Here is a 25,569-nt window from a genome sequence, read left to right as displayed (position 1 = left end):
GAACATTGACTATGATATTGAAAGGCTATGATTAGAGGGGACATCTTTGCCTTGTCCCTGGTCTTAGAAAAGGCTTCCTCTTTTTCTTCATTAAGTATGATGTTAGCTGAAGGATTTTGTAAATGTTCTTTTTCTAGCTGAGGAAAGTTATTCTTTTTCTGATTTTCTAAGGTTTTTTTTTTTTAATCATGAATTGGTGTTTGATTTTGTCAAATTCTTTTTCTGCATCTCATAATGTGAGGATGTGATTTTTCTGCTTTAGCTTGTTGATGCGATGTGTTACAGTAATTGATTTTTGAATGCTAAACCAGCCTCGCAACTGGGATAAATCCCAGTTGATCATGGTGTACAATTCTTTCTATACTTGTTAGATTCAACTTGCTAATATTTTTGTGGAGGATTTTTACAGCAATGCTCATGAGAGACATTGTAGTTTCCTTTGCCTACTGTGTCTTTGTCTAGTTTGTGTTATTATAGTGCTGGTCTCACAGAATGAGTTTTAGGAAGTAGTCTGTCCCTCTGCTTCTGTCTTTGGTAGAACTCACGAGTGAACCCATCTGGGTCTGGTGCTTTCTGTTTTGGAAGTTGATTATTGATTCAAGTTCTTCAATAAATACAAGCCTATTCAGATTGCCTCTTTCATCTTGTGTGAGCTTTGGCAGATTGTGTCCTAAAAGAAATTGGTCCATTTTATTTATTAAATTTGTGGGTATAGAATTGTTCATAGTATTTATTATCCTTTTACTGTTCTTGGGGTCTATGGTAATGTCCCCTCTTTCATTACTGATGTGAGTAATTGGTGTTACTTGGTTATCTGGGTTAGAAGCTGAATTGATTTTACTGATCTTTTGAAATAACCAGCTCTTCATTTTCTTGATTGTTTTTCCCTATTGATTTCATGTTTTCAGCTTCATTGATTTCCTCTCTAGTTCTTATTATTTCTTTTCTTCTGCTTACTTTGGATTGAATTTGTTCTTCTCTTTTAGTTTCCTAAGGTGGAAGCTGGGCTATTGAGTCTGGATCTTCTTTTCTGATATGTGCATTCAGTTTTATAAATTTACCTTTAAGCACTTCTTTCACTGCAGCTTACAAATTTTGACAAACTGTGCTTTTATTTTCATTTATTTTAAAATATTTTTTAAAAGTTTCTCTTGATAGTTCTCCTTTGAAGCAAATGCTGTTAAAATTCTGTTAATTTCTATGTATTTTGGAATTTTCCAGTTATCTTCCTGATACTGATTTCTACTTTAATTTCATCATGGTCTGAGACAGACATTGTATGGTTTCTGTTCTTTTAACATTGTTGAGGTGTGTTTTATTTAACATTGTTGAGGTGTGTTTTATGGCCCAGAATATGATCTGTCTTTGTGAATGTTTCATGTGAGCTTGAGGAGAATGTATATTTTGCTATTGCTGGATGAAGTGGTCCAAAGATGTCAGTGATAACAAGTTGATTGATGGTGTTGTGTCCTTACTGATTTTCTGCCTGCTGGATCTGTCTGTTTCTGATAGTGGGGCATTGAAGTCTCCAATTTATAATAGTGGATTCATCTGTGTCTCCTTGTAGTTCTGTTAGTTTTTGCCTCACGTATTTGACACTCCATTCGTAGGTGCATACATGTGGGATTCTTAGAGCATTGACACTTTATCATTGTATAATGCCCCTCTTTATCCTGATGAATTTGCTTGCTCTGAAGTCTGCTTGATCTGAAATTAATATAGCTCTTCTTGCTTTCGTTTGATTAGGGTGAGCATGTTTGTCTTTATCCCTTTACTCTTAATTTATATGTATCTTTGTATTTAAAGTGGGTTTCTTGTAGGTGATACAAAGTTTGTTGATGCCCCCCAACAATCTGTCTTTCAGTTTCTCCATTTAGACTATTGCTATTTAAAGTAATTATTGACATTGTTGGATTAATATTTATTACATTTGTTCCTGTTTTCTCCATTTCTTGTCCTTGATTTTTCTTCCTATTTTTGTTTTCTCCCCCTTTTTTGCCTTTTTCAGTTTTTTATTTTTAAAAAGTTTTATTAAAATATAGTTGATTTACAATATTGTGATAATTTCTGCTGTTCAACAAAGTGATTCAGTTATACATGTACACACATCCATTCTTTTTCAGATTCTTTTCCCTTATAGATGATCACAGAATATTGGGTAGAGTGCCCTGTGCTATATAGAGCAGGTCACCATTTGGTGGGTGCCTTTTGCAGTTTTAATTGATCAGTTTATATGATTGCATTTTTCTCCCCTGTCTTAGCATATCGGTTAGACCTTAAAAATTTTGTTAGTGGTTTCCTTGGAAATTGTAATACACATTTACAACTAATCCAGGTCCACTTTCAAATAACACTATACTGTTTCACAGGTAGTGCAGGTGCCTTATAACAACAAAGGAATCCTAATTCCTTCTTCCTGTCCATTGTGTCACTGATATTAATCATTTAACTTATGTATAAACATATATATGTATTTATATATAAGTTATGTACATAGGCATACAAAATACATTGTTGCTGTTATTATTTTGAAGAAACCATTATTCATTAGATTAATTAAGAATAAGGAAGTTTTTATTTTACCTTCACTATTCCTCCTCCAGTCTTCTTTCTTTATGTAGAGTCAAGGTTTTGACCTACATAACTTTTCTTCTCTTTAAAAACTTCTTTTAACATATCTTGCAAGGCAGGTTTATTACCTTCTTTTTTTTTTTTTTGTCTCAAAAAGTTTATTTCTCCCTCACTATTGAAGGATAATTTTGCAGTGTATAGGATTCTTAGTCATTATTGTGTCAAATATTTCTTTGTTCCTTTTTTCCTTTTTCTCCTTCATATATTCCCATTATGTGTATATTTTACCTCTTGTAGTTATCTCACTGTTTTTGGATATTTTGTTTTGTTCTGTATTTTCATTTAAGTTTTTTTTTTTTTTAGTTTTTGTTCTCTTCATCTTACAGGTTTGGAGGTTTCTACTGAGGCATCCTTAAGCTTTCCTCAGCTATGTGAAATCTACTGTTGAGCCTATCAAGGGCATTTATTTTAGCTGCAGTGTTTTGATCTCTAGCATTTCCTTTTGTTTTGTGTTTTTTCTTGGACTCACCATCTCTCCATTTACATTACCTACATATTCTTTTTTTCTTCCCCCAGAGCTGCACCTGCAACATATGGACGTTCCTAGGCTATGGGTTGAATCGGAGCTGCAGCTGCAGGCCTATGCCACAGCCACAGCAATGCAGGATCCAAGCTGCATCTGTGATCTACACCATAGCCAGCAGCAACACCAGATCTTTAACTTCCTGAGCAAAGCCAGAGATCAAACCTGCTTTATCATGGACACTGGGTTGGGTTCTTAACCTGCTGAGCCACAACAGGAACTCCTAGTTACCTATTCTGAAATACCTAATCTTCTGTCTACTTTGTTAGAGCCCTTGATGTATTAATCATAGTTAAGTCCCCCCTCCCTTTTTTTTTCAATTTTCAAAAAAATTTTAAACTTTTTTGTTTTTTTAGGGCCACACCTATGGCATATGGAAATTCCCAGGCTAGGTGTTGAATCAGAGCTGTAGCTGCTGGCCTATGCCACAGTCAAGCAACATGGGATCCAAGCCGCATCTGCCACCTATGCCACAGCTCATGGCAACACCAGATCCTTAACCCACTGGGTGAGACCAGGGATCAAGGCGGAATCCTCATGGATACTAGTTGGATTCGTTACCACTGAGCCACGATGGGAACTCCCTAAATCCCCATTTGATAATTTTAACATTCCTGCCAGATCTGAGTTTGGTTCTGATGCTTACTCTGTCTCTTCAAACTCTACACTGCCTTTTAGGACATGTAGTAATTTTTTTTTTGGATAGTCATTCCTGACGTACTAGGTAAAAGGAGCTGCTTTAAATCGGCCTTTGGTGACATGGGGAGGGGGGAGGTGTGAGGGAGGAGAAGTGTTCTGTAGCCTATGACCCTGTTTTTAGGGCCCCATCTTCTAAGGAGCTCTGCCTCCAACCTGTTTGCATCCCCAGTTTCCCCTCCTCCTTAGGTATAGGACAGGGCGGCTGGAATGGGCTGCAGGTGGGTGTGGTATTGGTGGACATGCCACAATTTATCTAACCAACCCTCTTTGGCTCTGCATTTGTCTCTAGTTGTTCTTTAGTTGAACAAACACCGAAATGAACAGTTGTGATTAATCTCCTTAGGAGAGTCGCAGATCAGTGGGTATGAAGGCTCTCATGTTTGATGGAACTTCCCAAACTGCCGCCATGAATTTATAACACCACCAGAGATGCTCAAATACCTGTTGCTTTCGCTGCTGGCCCACCTGTGAGCTGGCTCAAGTCCATCCCTATTAATCTGAATAACAAAGAACAGAGAAGGGATGAGGATTTTCTTATCTCAAATCATAATTTTTTTTTAATATAGTCAGATATCACACTTATTTAAAGTGGCATTTGGTTTTTCTTCCTTTTTGTGATTTGCCTAACTTGTACCCCTGGCCTGTTTTTCTTGTAAGGAAAAGTATTGTCTTTTTCCTGCTGTGTCTCTTAAGTCCTTGTCTCCAGTATGTCTTGCATGTCTTTTTCTAGAATATTTGCCTTTTTGTTTTGCTCTTGCAGTTTTTAACATAAAGAATTTAATTTTTCTGTAACCAGAAAAATTTTTCTGTAACAAAGGTTATTTACTTCTTAAGACAATCCCAACTCAACAATAAACACCTATTCATATTTTCATCCTGGACATTCTAAGGTTTTTTCCCCTAACATTCAAGTCTTTCATACTTACAGAATTAGTTTTGACATATACAGTGAATTAGAGAACTAACTTAATTTTTTGATAATTAGCCAATTTTAATTACATTTTCTAGCTGGTTATTGCTGGTAGATGGGATAACCAATAATTTTCATGTATTTATTTTACAGTTAGCAGCCTCTCTCAAATTCTTCCTTATTCTAATTTTTAGTTGATACTGTTTTTCTATGTAAAAAATCATGTTTTTTTCCCCCCAATATTTATACCTTCCATTTTCTTTGATTTCTATGGCTCTAATTTCTAGACCAATCTCAAATAATAGTGTGAATGTTATGGTAGTTTCTATATATATATATATATTTTTTTTACCAAAATTTACCTTGTATTTTTTTTCTTCTCTCTCTTTTTTTTTTTTTTTTTTTGTCTTTTGTCTTTTTAGGGCTGCACCCGTGGCATATGGAGGTTTCCAGACTAGGGGTCCAATCAGAGCTGTTGCTGCTGGCCTACGCCACAGCCACAGCAATGCCAGATCTGAGCCACAGAAACCCCAGCTCACGGCAATGCCAGATTCTTAACCCACTGAGCGAGGCCAGGGATTGAACCCACAACCTCATGGTTCCTAGTTGGATTCATTTCTACTGCACCATAACGGGAACTCCCTTTTTATTTTTATTTTTATTTTTTTCTTTTTACAGCCGCACCTGCGGCATATGGACGTTCCTGGGCTAGGGACTGGATTGGAGCTACACATGCAGGCCTACACCACAGCCAAGGCAACACTGGATCTGAGCTGCATCTGCAACCTATGCCACCGCTTGTGTGTAACCCACTGAGCGAGGCCAGGGATCGAGCCCACATCTAATACTAATTGGGTCCTTAACCCACTGAGCCACGATGGGAACTCCATCTTTTTAGTGTTTATTTTTATAAAATTAAATCTTTTTCATTTTGTTGTTGCAGAAACTCTGGCTTATAGGAAGCTTTCAGTTACCGTTCCCTCTGCCCTGTTGGTAGTGTCTCAGAGGCTGCCCCATGGCTGACTCTGGGCAGAGAGGATCATGGGCACAGGGCTCTCCTGGTTGTGAACTTGATGTAAGATAAACAAGGTGCCCTCTCTGTTCATCCTCCTCAAGCCAGTCGGCCGCTTAGGCCCTGATGGTTATCAGGAAAGCACCCCCTGTAAGGACCAAGCACTGACCATACGGAAACCCTAGTGGGTATCATCCTGCAGCCAAGAACCAGCCACTCTGTAATGTGTGAAAGGCTGCTGTTGCCTCACAGTGTCTGTTGCGATTTTCTGGACTGTATCCACTGGAAAAAGAAATGTTCTAAAGTCATACATCCCTTTTTCTTTGGCATTTGTTTAAGCTGGAGAACTGGGGGTGAGGACCTGGGGAACAAGGGGTGCAGTTGGCCCTGCATGGTTCCCTCTACTCCTAGGAGGCCAGAGATTTGGGGGGCCCATGGGGAACCCCCCACCCCACCCCCCGTGCAGACTCTCATCCTGATCTCTCCCTCCCATGTCCTCTGGGAGGCGCGTTCAGCTCCCACTGCCTCACCCCCAACAAGCTCCATTCACAGGGGAGTGGCTTCGTGTCAGCCAGGCCATTGGCGTCACACATCCCTCTGACCCTGAGAGGCCACGCCCCCGCATTACTGCCTCACACGAAGGTGTTGTGGGCCCTTGGGCAGGCTGGTGGAACATTCAGCCCCAGGTAGGCCCCGGTCTCCAGGGAGACCCTGAGGGACAAACACAGGCATTTTGTTGTGTGGGGCAGGTTGGATGGTTAGGCCAACATTCTGGGGCGGGTCCACTGGCTCCTGTGTGGCACAACTTGGCCAGCCCCCAGCTCACGCTGCTGCCCTGCCACCCCTCTCCTCGTGCTCTCTCCCCATTGTTAGTTGTCCTTCACTGTGGCTCCAGGCACCTGTGGGGGCACCAGACCCATGCTCCCTCACTGGCCACCTGTCTGCCTGCTTGACGTCCCTCCTTCCTCCTGCCTGTGCCCACCTTCTCCCTCCGTCCTGGGTCTCCTCTGGTCTGACAGGGATTTAAGAAGGTTGTTAAGAGCTTCATGCATCCATGACTGTAAATAAATGCTATTGGATTGGGTCATATTTTGTGCTTTGATGGAGCCAGAAACTTAGAAAGTTTTATGCTTAGTTGACTCTATGGAAAACAATTTTATTCATAAATGAATATTAGGAACACAGATTTTTAAATACTAACTATACTGTGAATTGCCACACACTTCCATTGGAGGATCTTTGCAGCTAAAGTCACAGTGTGAGAGGCAGAGAGCTCCTGGGTGCAGATAGGGAAGTGGATCTTTTTCATGTCGGATCTTGGAACAAGCCATCGCTTAGGGTCTTTCCTTAGCTTCAGAGATGCTAACCAGTCTCTTGGTTCTGTTTTTGTATCTTTTTCTGTGTGTGTCCCTGTCTTGCCTACGTGGGGATTCCAGGATGAGGTCCTGACTGTCATCAGAAGAGTGGATGACAACTGGGCAGAGGGAATGCTGGGAGACAAGGTGGGGATCTTCCCCCTCCTGTATGTGGAGGTAAGGCTGCACCCTCAGACTCATCCCCTCCTGTAGGTGGAGTTGAGGCCATGCCCCCAGACCCACCCCTCCCATAGGTGGAGGTGAGGCCCTGCCCTGGCCCTCTCTTGCCCTTTGCTGTTTGCCTCACCAGACTGAGAGTAACCTGACCTTGGAGCCCCTCCTCTAAGGAAAAAGAGGTTACCCCACAGTCATCAGCGTCAAATGGGGACAGCCTGTGGGTTTTATTCCACACAGAGGGTGTAAGAATGGCCTTGGTCTCTGGGTGTGGTCTGCCCACCTGTCTGCCCCTCATCTCACCTCCGATGAGGCAGAGCCCTGCAGACCTTCCCTACTTCTCAGGAGTCTCGGGCCCAGCCCCATTTTTCAGAGACTCTCCCAGGTTGTGCTGCCTTTGTCCCCCAAACCCCAGGAGACAAGGTCTTGTACCCGGAGACCGCCTTTCCTGAGACTCCGTGAACACTGAGGGAACATTGAGGCTCCTGGAACTCCGGGTTGAGGGCAGCTGGTCAGTTGCAGGTCCCTGGAGTGGAGAGGTTTCGGGCTCATTTGAGGCCTGCGGTTTCCTGCCTTTTTTGTGTGACCAAGAAGCCTAGGTTTCCAGTGAGGAGTTACAGGCAGTGGCCCAGCGGGGCCTGTTCAGAACCTTTGACCTTTAAACCCCTGGTACCATGGGCTGTGTGTCTGCTGTTTGTCAGCATACATCCGCATGTGTAAGTCCCCAGACTGACCACCCACTCCACCTGTGCTCCACTGTGTCACCCTAACAGTCCTCAGCCAGTGCATGCACCCCAAACCCTCTGAGGAGTCCTCATCCAGCTTCTCAGCAGCCCCTGTGGGAACACCAAGCGCACCCCAGCTTGACAGATGAACCAGCAGACTTAGCCTCAGTCCCAGCCCCCAGGGTCCCCACCCAGAATTTGCAGTCCCCCAGCTCAGGGCAGGGCTATGCATGGTGTGGGGACTTGGCCTGCTTTGCCCCAGCTGAGTTCTGTGGGCCAGTGGCTTCCATTCCCTGTAGGGTGAAGTCCACTCACTGGGCGGGGGTGTCCAGGGCCGTCTATGGTTTAGCCTCAGCTGTTTTTCCAGCCTCATCCCAGCCCTTTGCTCCCCTTTCCCTGAATCTCTTGCACCTGTGGTTGTCACACGTACTCTGGGTGAGCTGCCCAGCAGATCCTGAGAGCTCCCACCAGTGTCCACACACACATGCATGCTCTCTGGTACACTTGTGGGAGCACACATGTGTCCATCCATGTGTGCACATGCTCTCTGGTACACTTGTGAGGGCACACACGTGCCCATCTGTGTGCACACACTGCTCTCTGGTATACTCGGGACACACATGTCTAACCATGTGCACACATGCTCTCGTATACTCGGGACACACGTGCCCACCTGTGTGCACATACACTCTCTGCTCCCCACCCCACCAGGGCCACAGTCCCCAGCACCTTCAGCCTCATTTGTGCATTTGCTTCAACACTGGGAGGTGGGCTTCTCCATCCTGCTGCTTAAGACCCAAGAACTCAACACGATAAACCAGGCGTGGAGAGTCTGAGCTCTTTGGTCAGTGGGACCTCTTCCCAGGCTGACTCATGCTGGGCCACTCAAGGCAGCACAGGGACATTCCTAGGAGCCTGTCGCCATGCCCCAGACTGAGATACCATTGCAGTGGGACGGATACTGGAGCCGGATGTACACGTGGCAGAGAAAAGGAAAAGGCTACATTCAAAAGTGTGGATACATCTCATAGACAAACTTTTGGAAGGAGCCAGAGAGAAAAGAGTGAGCCTGCTCCCTGCTCTCCTAGAAGTTCAGGAGCAGCAGAATTTGCCCCACCCCTGACCAAAGAGGGAGGCTGGGCCAGGCGGCTTGGTTAACACCTGTGCTGTTCTCTTTGAAGTGCACATTAAGCTAAGAAAATGTTTTGTATGGAATTCAGGCAAGTAACAGTGCCTCCTGCAGAAGGCCAAGTGGCCCAGGGCTCCCCTTCCCTGGAAGGACCTTGGGCATGGTCAGGGAGAGCCTGGGCGAGGGCAGGAAAACCAGTCAGCGGGGCTGCCTGAGGCCCTCGTGCTTCAGGCACACTCTGCTGAGAGCCACAGGTCTGCGCCCCCCAGATCCTGGTTGCCTGGGCCCTGGAGAGGGTCCTCAAGACACTCCTGGAGGGTATGGGGGCTCCTGCCTGTTGGGGAGATGGCTCGGATCGTCAGTGTTGGAAAATGAGACACATGAACACAGGAAGATCCCGACGAGGCTTTTTACTTCCGCAGAAGGGTGCAGGTACTCAAAAAGCATGGGTACTCAAAAAGCACACACAAAGAAGAAAAGGCCCTCCCTATTTTTCCCTAACGCAGGTGATGTACCTGTCCCCTTCCCATTGGCCAGGTCAGGGCACATGTTCTTCTCGGTTGGCTAATTTGAAACAAATTGTTACTGGAAGCAGAGGGGAAAAGGGGGAGGGTGTCACAGGAGTTTCAGCCGAAACTGGAGCAAAATGGAGTAACCAAGATTTTCTTTGATAGAAAAGACATTATGTTACTTTCCACACACCTGCCCCTCTGCCCTCAGCATGGCCTCCTTCCCCCTCGCACAGCTCCTCCCAGGCTGGGGCTGGGCTTCTCCCAGAAACGGTGACCTGAGCTGCCCCATCCTGCACCTTCCCAGGCAGGGCTCCAGCCACACAGCACCTGGCCCCCCACCACCGCCCTTGGGTTCCTGGCCGTAGCCACAGCCTCAGATGTTCTGAACAGACTCTTGGACATCAGCAGCTGCTGAAGAAGGAGGCTCTGGAGGGGGATTTTCTAAGATCCACTCACCGTGTGTGTCCCATTGCATATTGAAGTGGAATTGACTCGCCCTCACCCGGCCTCTGGGGCATTCCATGTGGGCTGCAGAGCTCAGACTGTCTTCCCTCCAGGAGGGAGCTGGGCCTGTCATCAGAGCACGGTTCAGGGTGGGGTTTACCCTGAAGACATAGCTCAGTCTTCGGTTATGCTCCTCGCAGGGCTGCTTTTTAGGAGCTGTTCTCCGTTCTCCGGCTCTGCAGCTGTGGTTTGAGGGGGCAGGCGTGGGGCATGAGACTGCTTGGGCCCTGCGGTGCTGGCCGGCTGTGATGCCTGACCAAGGAGGACCTTTTGGGAGTGGACTAGAGACGCTTCATCCTCTCCCACCCCAGGGGGCTCTTCTACAGGGCTCGCCTGGCAGGCACCCGGGCACACATGGGTTAAACTCAGAGCTGGCCTGGCTCCTGCTGTTTTCTGAGCAGGCATCCTGTCTCCTCCAGAAGTGTCCATATGTCTGGCTCACTGTGGAAATCCTCCTCTCACCACGTTCTCCTCAACTACTGGCTGCATCCACAGCAGAGCTTGGGCTGCTGGTCCTGGGGGCAGGCACCTCCCCCAACCCAGACTCTCCCACTGCCTTCCCAGCCTCTCCATCCAGGAGCCTGCTTCCTCTCCTCGTTCCTACTGCTCAGGGATGGGCACATCCAGCAGCACCTCTACAGTGGGACCAACAGCACAGCTCACAGTCCCCTGCCCACCAGTCAGGTGTCACTCAGGATGGAGGGGAGCAGGCTGGGTCACACTTAGCCTCAGAGGCCAAACCCACATGTGACTGGACTTCCCTTCTGGGCTCTGGTTTTTGAGGGTTTGGGATCTGGTGCCAAAACGTCACACTGAACTTTCACAACACCTGTCAGCCACAGGGGGTTTTGGCCTCCCCCGAACACCCGAGAAACTGTGCGGGGGCTGCCTGATGAATGTCTGAGTGCACATTGGCCAGGTTGGAAGACAGAGGCAGGATGGAGATTTGGGGTCTTTGGCACATAGACGGGACAACCACAGGGGTGGGTGCATGTCCCCATTCTTGCCCTGCACCTGCTGCCCCCTCTCCCGCTGGTCTGTTTTCCTCACTGTAACTGAAGCTGTTTCTCTCACACCCGCCCCTTCCCACCCCCCAGCTGGGGCTCCACTGCCTACAGGGTGTGATGGGACATGTCACCTTCCTGCCTGCGTCCCAGCCCCTGTGTCCCTCTCCCTGAGCGCAGATGCCAGGCTCCCCGGGGTTTACCGCTCCTTTTCTAAGCTTGTGGCCTTGGTGCCAGGAGCCTGCACCCTTGCTCACCTTTGGAAACTCAGTCCCCTGCCTCCACGAAGCCATCCTGAGCCCTGCTCCTGGCTGTTTCCAGCCTCTTTCCTGGCTTCCACTGACCCTGATCCTGTGTTCGTTCCTGGTGCCCCCCCTGCTTGGTACTTGTTCAAGTGCTTGATGCAGCCCAACAGCTGGGGCCAGTTTTTGGATTCAGTAGAAGGCAGGGATCGTGCAGAGCCAGATGCTTTGGAGATTTTGGGGGGCAGACTGAGGCAGAAGAGGTGCCAGACTAGTTAACTGGAAAAAGGACGAGCCTAGGCCGGCTGCCTGGATGTGGAGGGAGATGCGGTTGCCTGGATCCCAGCATCAGACTTTGGCCACCCCCGCCCCCTGGGCCTCCCTTGGGCTCTGCCCCCACATCTCCTCCCCCTGAGACCCCACCCCTGTGGTCAGTGGGCTGCAGCTTCCTCTGTCCCAGGACACTTTGAAGGGGGATGGGAACCCCTTTGTCCTGCTTCCTGACCTCACTGTGCCTGGAGCCCCCCCACCCTCTCCCTCCACACCCCCTTGATGAGACCTGGTTTGATGCCTCAGCAGGCAAGGTTTCCTTCAGCTCCCACTGAGCTTGATCGGGGACCCAGGTGTGGGAATCATGACATGTCTGCTTGGCCCCAGAGCTCAAGCGAGGCCACAGAGCAGGAACCGTGATAGGTGACAGGAGATAGGTGAGTGTAGCTTGCGAAGAGGCAGATGGGCCAGAGCTAGGGGTCACGATGGGAGAGGCCCAGGACCACTAGGTGCGAGGGGCTGGAAGGAAGTTAGGGGGTGCCTCCCTCCAACTGCCACCCAGATCCATCCAAGCCAGCCCACACCTAGCCCTCTGCAGAGCTGGATGCATCTGGATGGTATCTGCTGAGAGTCTGTGTCCCAAACTTGGAGCCACATGGGCACCTGTGGGTGACAGAGGGAGGACAGGTGAGCTCCAGAAAGTGGGGCAACCTCACCTCTGGGCATCCAGAGAGTTCTGACCTTGGGGAACCCGATTCAGGCCTCTGTTGGTGAGTACCACGGGCCTCAGCTTTGGTGTTGACCACACCCTGTGGGGTGTGCAAGCAGACTGCCAAGGTGGTGACCTTTACAGATCCTGGGAAGCAATGGAGGCCAAGCAGATCTTGATTTAGCCAAATAGATGTTCTACCCGAAACAGTGTGGTGACTAACAGTAGCTGCTTCCTGTCTGAGCAGCAGTGCGATAATTACAGTGGCTGTCACCCAAGCCTCGGCTGGTTGCAACGTTGCACTCTTGCTCCTGTACACTGTTGTCTCTTTGTCACTTGATTGTATGAAGAGAGGGCATTATTCTGCTCTCGGCCTCCCTGGGAGCAGATGGCCCTGCCGTTGTTCCTTGGTCTGGGCCGTTCCGTCTCAGAGGTGCCAGCTGCCCTCGTGCCCTGGGTTCACCCCCAGTTCTCTGCTTATTACCTTGCCTTTGTCTTGGTTTTTCAGCTCGAGCCCTGGGCCAGGCAGAGTGGTTCCAGGGAGGAGGCTGGGTATGGTCTGCAGCAACTAACAGGAGATCCATACCCAGGCTCGGGAGCCACCCGGAGCCCCCTCAGCCTCAGGGCCTCTGCAGACCCTCCCCACTCCCTGAAGATGTGTTCCCAGTTGAGGGCTCCATGCCTGGAAGAGAAACCTAGTGTATCAGGGAAGGCATGGGTGGTGGGAGAGGGGAGCTTCCCAGAGACCCCTGCCCCTGTCCGCTTGGCAGACATGGACTGGGTGGCACGGCTCTGGGCCCGCAGGCTGCCTTCCTCCAGCTGAGCCATGTGTCTGCACTGGGTTCTCCCTCTGCCGGCATGGACGGAGGGGGATGGAGGTGTGGTGCCTGCAGGGGACCCAGTGAGGAACTGGGCACAGTGCCCCTGGGTCCAGCAGGGCACAGACGAGGATTGTTGCGTGACCACCAGGCTGTTAGTCCTCCTGCATGTGCAGACAGGAGGACTCTCCAAAGGGGCCACTGAGACGGGCAGCCCTGCAGGCCCCCAGGCCCCTGGCTTGTGGCCCAATGAGATGGCAACACTACTTCACCGGGAACCGGTTCACAACTAGCAGCTTGCAGCCACATCTGGATGTTTCACCGTGAAGCATGAGGTAGACTCACGTGGCTACAGCTTGTTCCTGTGACTCTCCTGTCCCATGGCCTCCCTTATTGCAGGGCTGGCGGGTGGGCCTGGCGCAGAACCTCTCAGGGGCATCTTGTACCAGACCTCTGTTCTTTCCCGCAGGCAGCCTCAGTTGACACAGGGGCTCCAGTCCCTGCCTGTGTGGGAGGAGAGGTGGCCTTGGTGGGGCAGGCGGTGGGAAGCACACACCCAGCAGATGGACAGACAGACAGATGGGGCTTCTGGGCTGCAAATGGCCGGCTGGGTATCCAGGGAGCTCATCTCTAGAAGCTGCAGGGTGTCTCCCTCAATTCCTGGGTGCATGTCTGGCCCGTGCACTGGCCCCACTATAGACATGGGGGTGTAGTGTGGCTGTCCGAGCGCCTTCTCTGCAGATGCTGGGCTGTTGATGCTTCTGTTCCTGTTGCCTGACTCTTCTCTGTGAACGTCTATGCAGTCGACTTATAGGTTACATTGTCCTGCTTCTTTGCATGCTTGGTGTCTTTAATTAGATGCCTGTGCTGTAAATCTTGGCTTTTCCGGTGCTGGGTGTTTCGTGTTCCTACAGAGATTTGCAAACCTTGTTCTTCAAGGTACCAAGTTATACAGGGAGCAGCATGATGCTTTTGTGTCTTGCTCTGAAGCTTTGTTAGGCAGGGCTGGGGCTCCTATACTGTGGGGCTAATCACCCCACTTCTGCAGCTCTATTCTTCACTCCACATTCTGGGATGTGTGTGGTTCTTCACTCCTGAGCTGACTCATGCCCCACTGTTTCATAAACCTGTGTTTAGCATTTCAGGTGAGAGGGTGGATATGGTCCTTGTTACTCCTCTGTGTTAACCTGTGATGGTTGAGAAGCTGGAAGTAAGGGTGACAAACCCTTATGTTGTACATCTCAAACGAATACAGCATTTATGTCAACTGTATCTCAGTAAAACCGGGAGTGGGGGAACAAGTAAGGACAAAAAAATGAGGATCCAAGAGGTACTTTTGGCAGAACAGGAAAGCTGTAGGTCAGCTGTGGCTCTCTGTGTGGAATCCCCCCTGGCTCAAGGCCAAGAGTAGAAAGTTGGCTTTCATATGAGGTGAGGTGATGGTTCTCGGTGGAGCTGGGTTACAGCCATGTCCGGACTGTCCTGTTGGCAGTGCTCTAGGTGGGCAGTAGGTGTGTCACCAGTTGGTAGCTCCTCCATGTCTCCTCAGCAGGTGTGACATCTGCTTCCTCACCGAGATCCCAACCCTCCAGACACCCCGATTCTGCCACATCAGAGGGAAGGCGACAAAGCCAGAGGAGGGAAGCAGGAGTTCAGGGGCTTCTGCCACAGAACCTTGGGGGGGAGTGCAGTTTTGCTTGAAGCTCCGTTTTATTTTTGTGGTTGCACATCCTGTTTTTCATGAGCTTCTACTTCAGGGGGCAGCTGTGGGCAGGGATACCCCACCCTTGACCCGGGTATGAGTCCCACCTGCGTTTCTGGGTCCAGGTGTGGACTGTGCCCTCATGAAGGCTTAATGCACTCACCTCCCAGGTGACGGACGCCCAGTCACCAAGGGGAAGGTGAGGAGCTGGCAGGGCCTGTCGTGGGTAAGACCTCAGTGTCCTTCACACAGCCTCGCCAGGATCTGCGTCTGTACTCCGAGGCGTCATCTGGATGCCAGGGTGTGGTCGTTGGGTTTTCCCCCACAGAAACAGGCAGGCGCGTAGGTCCCAGCTTACCCTGATCCCTCCCTCCTTTAGCTGTTTTTGAACCATTTGTGAAGTTACCATCTTGTAACACAAAATACATAAGGTAGCATATATTGTCTCTGATTCTGTAATTGGCGAGCATTTTCTCAGCATCGCATCTGTCTCTGTAACTCTGTAAGGAGCAGCTTTGAGGCTGGACCAGTAGCACAGACTTCTTTTCCCTCTCGTCCTGGCATAGTACTGGGCACACAGTGGGCAGTAGTACATTTGTGCAGTGTTATCAGGTTGTGGGCCAGTATTTCACAGAACTCGTCAGAGTATAAGGATTAAGCCAGTGGCCGTTTCTAAAGTCTTAGCTGATACATGTTCAGCACGTTCTTGAAAGTGCCCAGTGGGACTTGGAAAGTCCTTGTGAAACCGGTGTCCCCAGGAATTGTCCCTGCCTGCTGGCCCCCTGCCCCACCCCCCAGAGCCTCTGTGTGGGAGCCCCACCCACAGCCTACAGTTCAGCCCAGAGAAAGCAGAGGTGGCCGATATGAGTCTCCATGTCTAAGACAAGCAGGGAGTGAGTGTCTCCCCCTGGGGCCATAAGGGAGGATCAGCCTGCCTGCCTGCTGAGTCCTGGCCTCTCCTGTGGCCTTGGCTTGCCCAGCAGTGGGAACAGCAGCTGGCTGGGTCTCTCTGACCTTTCCTATTCAGTCTCCAGCCACTTTCCTTCCTTCCCCTCACGTGTTGCTTTTGGGAGCAATGATAGGCCTGCACATCAAGTATGTGGAGGACGGGAATATTCTTCACCCAACCTGAGCTCCCGCCACTGTGCTCTTCATGCCTCAGAATGTTTCTGTCCCCACCTGCTGTTCACTCACTGTTGTCCTGCTCAGGAATGCTGCTTCCTCAGACCTGCCCCTGGTCCTGCTCAGGGATTCAGCATCTTCAGACTGTCCCTGGTCCTGCTCAGGGATACTGCTTCCTCCCCATAGGCTGTGCTCCCCATGGCATGGCTTGGCAGGTGCCTCACTCAGCTTCCGTCTTGGGTGTCCACATTCCTACCTTCCCTACCCAGTCATCCAGGCTGGTGACATGGATGCGTTAATGTCAGAGTCGCTGCAAAGTTCAGGCCCAGCCTAAGCCTGCTGCGGTGGGTCTAGTGGACCTGTGTCTGAGAAATAAGTCAGGGAAGAGGCTCGTTTGGCAGATTCCACTCGGCCCCAAGAGTGGGCCTCGGCCATCAATGTGGGGGCTGCTCACCAGGCAGAGACCTGCTTCCAAGACTGCCTCCCCCTCAGGTGGGCCTGGGTTAAGATGGAAGCACACTCAGCCACGGCTCTGGGGTGTGTAAGGTGACAGCGGAGTGCGTCTTGGCTGAGATTCAGGGCCTGTGTTCAGTGCAGAAGGAACAGGCTATCTGATTTGCAGCTGGAGAGGGTCATGGTGCCTCAGAAGGGGCTGATCTCCCCGGGCAGCTGTTCCCGTGCTTCCCGGTCCATGGGTGTATCTGAGCCTTGCAGGCCAAGGGGCGACCATGCACCCTCCAGTCACTCATCCTTTCTTCACTCATTTACTGAGTGCCCACTGTGTGCCAGGCCCTGAGGAGAGTGGGGGCGTTGGAGGAGGCAGGGTGGAGGAAAGGTGCCAGCTGGAGTGGTGTGTCCTCTGTGGAGAAGACTGAGCTGCAGAGACGGAGGGTGCAGAGGGCCTGTGGAGAAGTGGCTTGGGGGTGGGAGGTAAGGGGCCAGGAGCCAGCCGTGCTGGGGGCAGTAGAGCTGGGCCCCCGGAGGGCTGTGTCGGGGTGGGTGAGGTCAGAGCCTCCAGGAGGCTGGCCTGGTTGCTCTCAGGACCTCGGAGCTTGCGCCACACAGAAGAAGTGAGTGAATCTGGGTTTGGGTCCGACTCCCTTCCTGATCCCTCCCTGCTCAGGGCACAGCTTTGTCCGTCTGTCCACGGTACCCCTGACCATGTCCTTCATTTCTAACCCTACCTTTACCTGGGAGTTGATGTTGTCAAATGAATGTAGGGAGAACCTTCTAAACTAAAAATCTTCAAGCTGTGATGGGTCTTGGGCGCCTCCGGGCAGCCCTGTTGTCTGTCACAAGGCCCCACCTCCCTGGGGTCCATCGTCATACAGTGACACCAGAGGTGACACAGGCTTCATTCCTGCCTCCAGCTCCAGGGAGGCCAGTTGCTCTCAGAATAAATCCAGTCTCATTGCTGCAGCACGCGGGCCCGTGGCATCCTCAATGCCACCCCAGCCCACTGCCCCAGCTATACCAGCCTTCCTCTGTTCCCTTGACAGGCCAGGCCCCTCTGCCTCAGGCCCTCCCAGTGCCACAGTCTCTGGTCTATACCATGCGGGCACTGACCTTGCCCACCTCAGGCCTTGGTGCAGAGCTAGGACAGTCCTGGCACCCTGGGGGCTGCATCTGAGAAAGCATCACTTCAAGGAACAGCTCCTTATGCCCTGGAACAGCACGGGGCCCTGAGTAGAGTGCATCTCTGTGCAAAATCATACTTTACTGCGAGACTGCTGTTTTTGAGACTGTCTTACAGATGAGCAAAAAAAGCCTGGACCCTTTGAAAAAGAATTTAAAGTAGTTTCTCACTTTACTCTGAGTGAAGGAACACAGATGCTGGGAGAATGAGGAGCCAGAAACCCTGCAGGGTGAGGCCTTCTCTGGAATAATCAGGTTTTTAGGTCCTGCTGGAGGCAGAGGCCAAGCCTGTCACTGTGGGTCAGGCAGGAGCGGCCAGCCTGGGCTCTCAGAGAGTCACCTGTGGTCACCTGAGGTCATCAGGCAGGGGAGCCAGATTCTCATCCAAAACCTGGGCCTGCCTCCTGCATTGGACCCAATGGCTGAGGCCCTGTGCAAGACCAGGGAGCCCTGGGGTTAATTCATGCTTCTTAAGCCTTTGCATTTCAAAGGGGCTAAATGCACATTTGCAGTCTGCTCTCTTAGTACTTCTTGTTGCTAGATATACACCACAATCATATATGAACAAGTGTGTAAGCACTAGGGAGAAATTTCAGGGCTGTTGAGGTTTTAGTCAAAGAAGTCTTCATAGTCTCAGATCCAGCTGATAAAAAGATGAGTCTAAGAGGTGGAAATTTAAGTGTTATCTTTATTATCAGCAAATCTCTTTGGAGAAACATAGGTCAGATCTGGAGGCAGTGAAACTTGCTAGTTCCTTGCCCTCAAGCATAGACCAGGGACCGCAGTGGGTTGGCACCCTTGCCTAGAATTGCTGCCTTGCACCAGAGGTGGGAGCATGGAGAGGGAACCCCCAGGCCTGAGCTCCCCCTGCTCAAGAAGACAGACCCACGTTGGTGTCCCTGTTAGGGACGCTCCCTGAGCAATCACAGGGGAAGCCAGGTAGCTTCTACAGTTTGCTCCAGGACATCCGTGGAACCAGTGAGGAGGCGAAGCAGCAGCGAGGCAGGAGCAGGACAGGGGCAGTGTCTGTTCATAAAGTTAGGCCTCCCCTGTCACATACCTGAGTGGGGGGATGCGAGAATGGGCCAGGGAGCTATTCCAGGGCCGGCTCCACTCCTCCCTGAGGTAGGGGCTGTCATGGCAGCAGGGATTCAGGTGGGCACCTCCCCCACAGCCCCACAGGGTCCAGGACCTGGACTTGGGTATGGGATGGGGTCACCAGCCCTGCCCCAGCCCCAACCCCATGTTTCAGTCTCCCTCCCATTCTGGCTCTTGGGCCCCTAATGGTCACCAGTGGGAGGAAGCCTTTGCCAGACCTTCCCTGAAATGTCAGCTCCCAACCTCCTGCATCTAAACTGGGAAACGGTGGTGTCTTTTATGGCACCTCGCGCTTTGTACAGAATGGAATAGTGTGTCACTGCCCTGACCCGGGAACTCCCATGGGTCGATGATCCCCCAGCCTAATCTGCTTGTTTTGTTAACACCTGGCTTTTGTTCAAATAGGGAAATTCAGAAAAGTGTGAAGAAGAAAACCAAAGTCACCCGTAATCCTACCAGTAAGTGTAATTTACATATAGGAAAAGAATGAGCGGAAATGTGACTGTACTGCTGTTTCCTTCATTCTTTTCCATGTGTAAACTTGTATACATTATGAACAAATTTGGGATTGTGCTGCATCAGTATTTCTTTGTTGCTTTTTTCATTGAATTGTGGGAATTTTCCAACAGCATTATCGCAGTGTCCCCATCACAGAAGTTGGAGTCCTGCTGCTGGAGCTCCACACCCCCCACCCACTCAGAGGACAGCCTGGGCCCTGCTGGCCCCCTGGCAGTCCCCTCGTTTCCCCCAGAGCCTCTTCAGCCCCCTGCCTCCCATCCCTCCCCAGGTCAGCAGGCCCTGCCTTCCTCAGCGAGGCCTTCTAAAGGCAGAAGGACCCTATGGGACTGGTCATCTTGGCCCCCAGTTAAAAGTGGTCAGACGTGTCCTGCAAGCACACGTCCCCAGGAGCCTCACCACACCTGGTTCCTATAGATGGTGAGGTCTGTGGTCACCTGGGAGCCTTTGTCTCCTTGTAAGTTTATCTGCAGGCAGGCTCATCACAGGTCCTCCTAGAGCCTTGAGGCTTCCAGCAAAGGGCTCTTTGCTCTAGGATACCCGCTGCCCATGGGCCTCATCCAGCTTGCACGCGTTCTCTGCAAGCAGCAGAGTTTTCTTTTTCTTTCTTTTTCTTTCTTTTTTTTTGGTCTTTTTGTCCTCTCCAGGGCCGCTCCTGTGGCACACGGAGGCTCCCAGGCCAGGGGTCTAGCTGTAGCCACGGGCCTATGCCAGAGCCACAGCAACACCAGATCCTTAACCCACTGAGCAAGGCCAGGGACTGAACCCGCAACCCCATGATTCCCAGTCAGATCTGTCAACCACCGTGCCACGAAGGGAACTCCCGCAGCAGAGTTTTCTGTTCTCTTTATGCATGTCAGATTCTCTCTGGAAATTTCTTTCTTGTGCACTTTGTTGCTGAAATGAACATGGGTCACTGGGCAGGGCAGGAAATTTGCCCAGAACTCGGGGCTCAGCACAGAGGGCGGCTTGATCCTGTAAATGGCATGAACACCCAGGGAGGAGAGGGCGCCTCGAGCTGGGATGGGCCGGCCTCCTGCAGGGTGGCTGGGGGCCCACAGGCTGGTGGACAAGCCCAGCTTCGTGGGACGCGCCTGGCAGCTGACAGAGGTGGTCTTTGGCCCATAATCAGGCTTTTCCTGATTATGGGTAGCTCAGGTGTTCCTGTGCCCATGTGGATCCTGGCAGCTGGTGCTTCTTGTTTGAAATCTCTGTTACTGAAGAGCTGCCTCTAGTCGCCCACCCGCTTCGGCAGCACAGCCACAGGATTACTTATCACCTGTCACCTCAGGCACTTGGAGATGGAACATGTGAGGGGTCTGTGGCCCGGGCGGCAGGGAACACGTGAGGGGCCTGTGGCCCAGGGCTGCAGGGGGCTCCCAGCAGCCAGGGTGGTCTTCCCCTGGGTTCCACAGCACACCTGCGGGGCCTCTGGAAACGCCTCTAGGGCAGAGGCTTCCTGAGGTCACGGCAGGTGCAGGACCCAGGCTTGGATGAGTGGGGCACGTCCCTACCTATAGAAGTCCCTACCTACAGAAGTCAGGGTCTTTCAGGGTCATTCGCAGGCCCTCGAGATCACCAGCACTTGTTTGAAATAAAAGGAGAACAGAAACTTGCACCTTGGTAACGGTAGCTGGTTCTCCCAACGTGAATTTGCCTGACCTAAATTTCATGCCCCCCAAAAAAGTGCTTTTTTAAAGTCTCACATGTGAATCTCCAAAATGAACCCAAGCCCCTCCAGCTGCCAAAGACACGGATAAACTTCACTGAATAGGTTTTTGTCCTGAAGCTGTAGCAAGGCTGGACACTTTTCTCGCACTGTGCATGAAGTTAGTGAGGGCTGGGCAGTGAGAAGGGATAGGTGTGAGCAGTGGTTGTGTAAGGGTCACGCGCCCTTGAGGGAAGGTGGTTCTCTTACCCTGTGCTCGACTGGTGCCCGTCTCCAGGCCACTGTGTTTGACCAGCTCAGCCAGCTGTAAGCCTTGTTCCTCAGGGCACCAGACGCAGCCTTTGGGAGGTGGAAGGGGAGCTGGGGCTCCGTTCCCACTGCCCTGCTGATGGTTTGGTTGGTGGGGAGCAGAGTGTTTGACACCCAGGAAAGGCTGATCAGAGCCCTGTCAGCTGCCCGCCTGCTCCTCTTAGTGAAGCGGGGCTCCTGCTGTGTCTCTCACAGGAGCTTTGGGCAGATAAAGGCCATTTCTCACCGGCTGCTGAGTTTGTGAAGCCCTGAGAAATAAAAGCCACCTGCCAGTGTGGTGACCTGTGCTGGCCTTAGCCCCCAAGTGAAGGGTGGATGACAGGAAAGGCTGGCAGAGCTGCCTCAGGGCCCTGTGGATGCTGGGAGGGCAGCGGGGGTGCAGGGCCAGGGCGGCCTTCTCCCTCTGTGGAAATGCAGATGTGCGGCCCAGACTCTGCAGCTTTAACTGCTCCCAGGGTGCTCAGCACACACTGGGTTGAGCTTGCTCTGAGCTGCTTCTGCGCCCAGGACGGGGCCAGGGCTCAGGGACCTATGTTGCTAAGGGGATCCTCTGTGGCCTCCGGCTCCTGGGTCCCTGGAAGGGAGGTCACTTTCCCCAGGGGCCATGGTCATGAGCTGACAGCTCTGTGGGCAGGTAAGGCAGGGCGGCGGGTCGGTGGGCACACCTGCCCCTGTTACATCTCTTGAGAGCTGCTGGGCATGCCCCACAACTTGCTCTCCCCTCACATCCATCACTCCTGAGGTCATCACCTCTGTCTGACTTTCCAGTCTTACTCCTTTTGAAAGATTCCACCCACATGCATTTAGTCTGGCGTCTCTCAACAGAACCAGTGATCTGAGTGACCTGGGAGCCCAGGCCCGGGAGCCTGCAGGTGACAGGCCTTCTCCATTTACCTGGATTCAGGTGCAGCTTCCTCTCATTTAAAAGACTGGTCTGCGGGGCTGTTTCACCCAGGGAAGGACTCCTCAGTGCCCAAGTTATTCTAGGTGTTTGCCTGGTTGCAGGAAGGTGTGACTGTGGAGGAAAACCACATCTGAACTTTTGAAGTTGGTGGGACAGTGTCCAGGGAGGTGGGCCACTAAGCCGAGGAACAGACCCTGGTGGGGCCTTATGCCCCTGGGCAGGGCTGCAGGGCAGTGCTCCTTCCCATGATGCATGTCTGTCCTGACACGTGAACGGGCTCCATGAGGCTGTCACAGGCTGGAACTGCCACCTTCTCCGCTTTGTGTGTGGGGTCAGCACATCTTCTTTTCCTGTCAGCATCAGAGTCCTGGGTGTGGTGGCTGGTCGAAGCTCTATTTTGTGGCCATCCCCTGGAGAAACTGGCGTGCTGACCCCACAGGCGGGTGGAGCCACAGAGCCTTTTCAGTCCTGTGAGCGTCGCAGGGTGAGGGGCATCTAAGGCAGGTCCCAGGAGGCACTCCCCGGCTTCCTGACCCCCATGGCTCAAGGGACATTTCTCACGGGACATTTCAGCATACGTTTGTAGGGGAGCGGGGAAGCCTCCAACACTTGCTCACCCACTCCTTGGCCCCCAGAACTCAGGCTGGTCCCTGGGGCCCCAGGCCTGGAGGACAGAGCTGCAGCACCTCATGGGGGAGGGGGCACCTGGTGGCTTTGGGGCAGCGCAGAGGCCTGTACCCTGTTTGGAGTTTGAAGAAATGGCGACCTTGGCTGCTTCTAATGAGTCTGACGTGAGGCAGCTGTCACGGGAGGTACTGGCAGCCAGGGTGTACTGGGACCCTGGGCCGTATGCCATGGCAGCAGGGGGAGGCCTTCCAGCGGCCAGCCTCCTGATCCCCAGACCCAGTCAGGTTCCTGCAAGCACACAGTCTTTCTGCCCTGGTCTGAACCTGCGGGACAGGATCTCCAGTCTTCGGTGGAAGGTTCCTGGTTGATTCTGTGTATATGTAGCTCCAGCAAGATGCTGCTTGTCATGGACGTGAAGACTCAGTAAACAAGATGAAACCAAAGTGTTTCTCCCTCGGAGGGTCCTCCTCAGGTCCCCAAACTGTTTCTCCAACGGAGGGGGTCCTCCTCCGGTCCCCTTGCCCACAGCAGGGGTGTGGGATGAAATGCTGGGACTTCACCCCTGGGAAGCAGTGGTTCCTCCTTTTCCTGCAGTTTGTGGAGACCTCCTGTCCTTAGTGGAAGTCTGCCTGTCCACTGTTTCAGCACCTGCAGAGTGACATAGGCCACCCTGCACCCTAGCTCTACATGGGGCATCATGGCTGAACACTGCAGCCCAGGACAGATGTGCTGGTGGGGCGCCGAGTGTGGGGGGTGAGTGGCTGGTGTGGCCGAGGGCAAGGCTGAGCCTGCTCCTGCCTGTGGCTCATGTGCTCTGGGCGTGGGCAGGGTCCCAGGGGACTGAGCAAGAGGTCCTCGGGCTGCTGCTTTGGGGGAGAACAGAGTTGTTTGAGCCTGATGGCACTGTCGGTACCATTGCTTCTGTTCAGAAACCTTCCACAGGGAGGCTTGTGGCAGGTAGTTTAAGTGCTGATGAGCAAAGGCACTGTGCTTGGTGCTTCCTGCTTCTGCTTTGCAGTTAGTTGGCCCTGCAGGCAGGCACAGAACACGGGTGCAGGGGGCTGGCCCTCGGGGGTCACAGGGCCCTGTGAAGGCTGCGGGGGAACGGGGGAGAGACAGCACCCATCTGTCCTCCAAGCAGCATTGCTGAGGGAGCAGATGAGTAAAGACTTAAAATAGAGCCAACAGCTGAGCCTGGCTGGAGGCAGCATTTCAAAGCAGAGAATAATCCTGGATTTAGATCACACGTCTTGGGGCTGGGAGTGAGTTTTTCAAAACCACCCTGTGAAGGACAGGTGTTTGTAATGGAAATGCTGACAGCCTTGTGCCTGGGCCGACTGAAGGTAGCTGGCCACCCAGTGCCTTGACCTGCTCGGCCTGGGGACAGGGAATATCCCTCCTCCCACCACCCAAATCCACCAGCACTTTTTTTTGTCTGGTTTTAATCCATTGAGATGCTGCCGGCTGCAAACCCCATCGGTGTGCCAGTGAGAACCTCGAGGGTGAGGGGACCTCCTGCCTGGCCTGCTGTCAGGCTCCACCACATGTGGCCGAGGCCCTCCCTGCTCCCTGGCTCAGGTGAGCACCTGGCGTGGCGCTTGCCCGAGGTGACCTACAGATCCACAGCTGGAGCCACGTGGCCTTCATGTGCCTGCAGGGACCTTGAACTCTTGAGGGTCTCTTAACCCACACACTTCCTCTCCATCTACCATCAGGGCCGTGTGTCCTTCCAGGCTGAGCTCAGCCCATCCCCAGTCCCCCACAAAGGCTTCAGATCCCTCTCCAAACTAGTGCCTGGATGGTACCTCATGCTAGTTCTCAGCTCTGTGAGTTGATCTCTGCTCGTGCTTCCCTTGGGCCCCACTGTCCTCCCTGGTCTGCAGGTGTGTCCTGCTCCAGGAGGGCCTGTGTTCTGCCCCCTCCCTGGACCTCCCCAGCCAAGTCCATTCAGCCTGGGTGGTCACGTGCCTGGGAAGCTGCGTCCTGTGTGCCCAAAGTGGGGAGCATGTGGGGTTCTGCTGCCTCTCTGGGCACCTGGGAAAAGATTGAGGTGACACTGAGCAGATGGGAGTGGCCCTGGGAAGATGGGGTGACCCTGGGCAGATGGGGTGACACTGGGCAGATGGGGGTGGCACTGGCAGATGGGGTGATCCTGGGCATGTGGGGTGGCAGCCCCTGGAAAACACAGCTTTTGAATAAAATGCCCAGCTGCCACCCCAGCCTCTGGTGCAATTTCATGGCCCCATTCATGCTGGACATGCTGGCGGGAGGAAAGCCAGCTGGAAATCACAGGCAGCTCTGAGGGCTAGCTGTGGGGGTGCAGCCTGTTCCCTGATGCCTCCCCCTCCCCTTAGCTCAACGATGCTGCCAAGCAGCTGATGGAGATGGACAAGCCGGGCCCGGTTGCAGCATCTGGCTGCCTTGCTTCCTTGCCCTCTGACCCTGGCACGGCAGCTGGCTTGGCCCCAGGTCCTACTTCAGGCAGTCTGGGGGCAGCCAGCGCCCTCCAGCGGCGTGTGGACAGCAAGAAGAACACCAAGAAACGGCACTCCTTCACGGCGCTCAGCGTGACACACAGGTCCACGCAGGCTGCTGGCCACAGGCGTTCCATGGAGATCAGCGCCCCCGTGCTGATCAGCTCCAGTGACCCCCGGGCCGCGGCCAGGATTGGAGACCTGGCGCACCTGTCCTGCAGCGCTCCCACCCAGGTAACTGCGGGCGTGGGTCTGGGGCCGGGGGCTCCCTCCTCAGCTCCACCTGGCTCCTGTGC

At 52.3% G+C, this 25,569-nt stretch overlaps 1 protein-coding gene across 3 annotated transcripts in view; it reads left to right on the top strand.

Moving 5' to 3' along the window:
- SH3RF3 (SH3 domain containing ring finger 3) overlaps positions 1 to 25,569 on the top strand; it is a 211,122-nt gene that overhangs the window by 109,227 nt on the left and 76,326 nt on the right. For 2 of the 3 annotated variants that reach the window (XM_021087104.1, XM_021087102.1), the window contains exons 3-4: positions 7,212 to 7,307; positions 25,154 to 25,507. In XM_021087104.1, coding sequence (XP_020942763.1) covers positions 7,212 to 7,307; positions 25,154 to 25,507 — 450 coding nt within the window. The remainder of the gene's footprint in view (positions 1 to 7,211; positions 7,308 to 25,153; positions 25,508 to 25,569) is intronic. The other variant, XM_021087103.1, reaches the window with a different exon arrangement.

This window comes from Sus scrofa, chromosome 3 (assembly GCF_000003025.6).
Source record: "Sus scrofa isolate TJ Tabasco breed Duroc chromosome 3, Sscrofa11.1, whole genome shotgun sequence".
Taxonomy (NCBI): domain Eukaryota; kingdom Metazoa; phylum Chordata; class Mammalia; order Artiodactyla; family Suidae; genus Sus; species Sus scrofa.
This window is presented reverse-complemented; position numbering and strand designations above follow the sequence as displayed.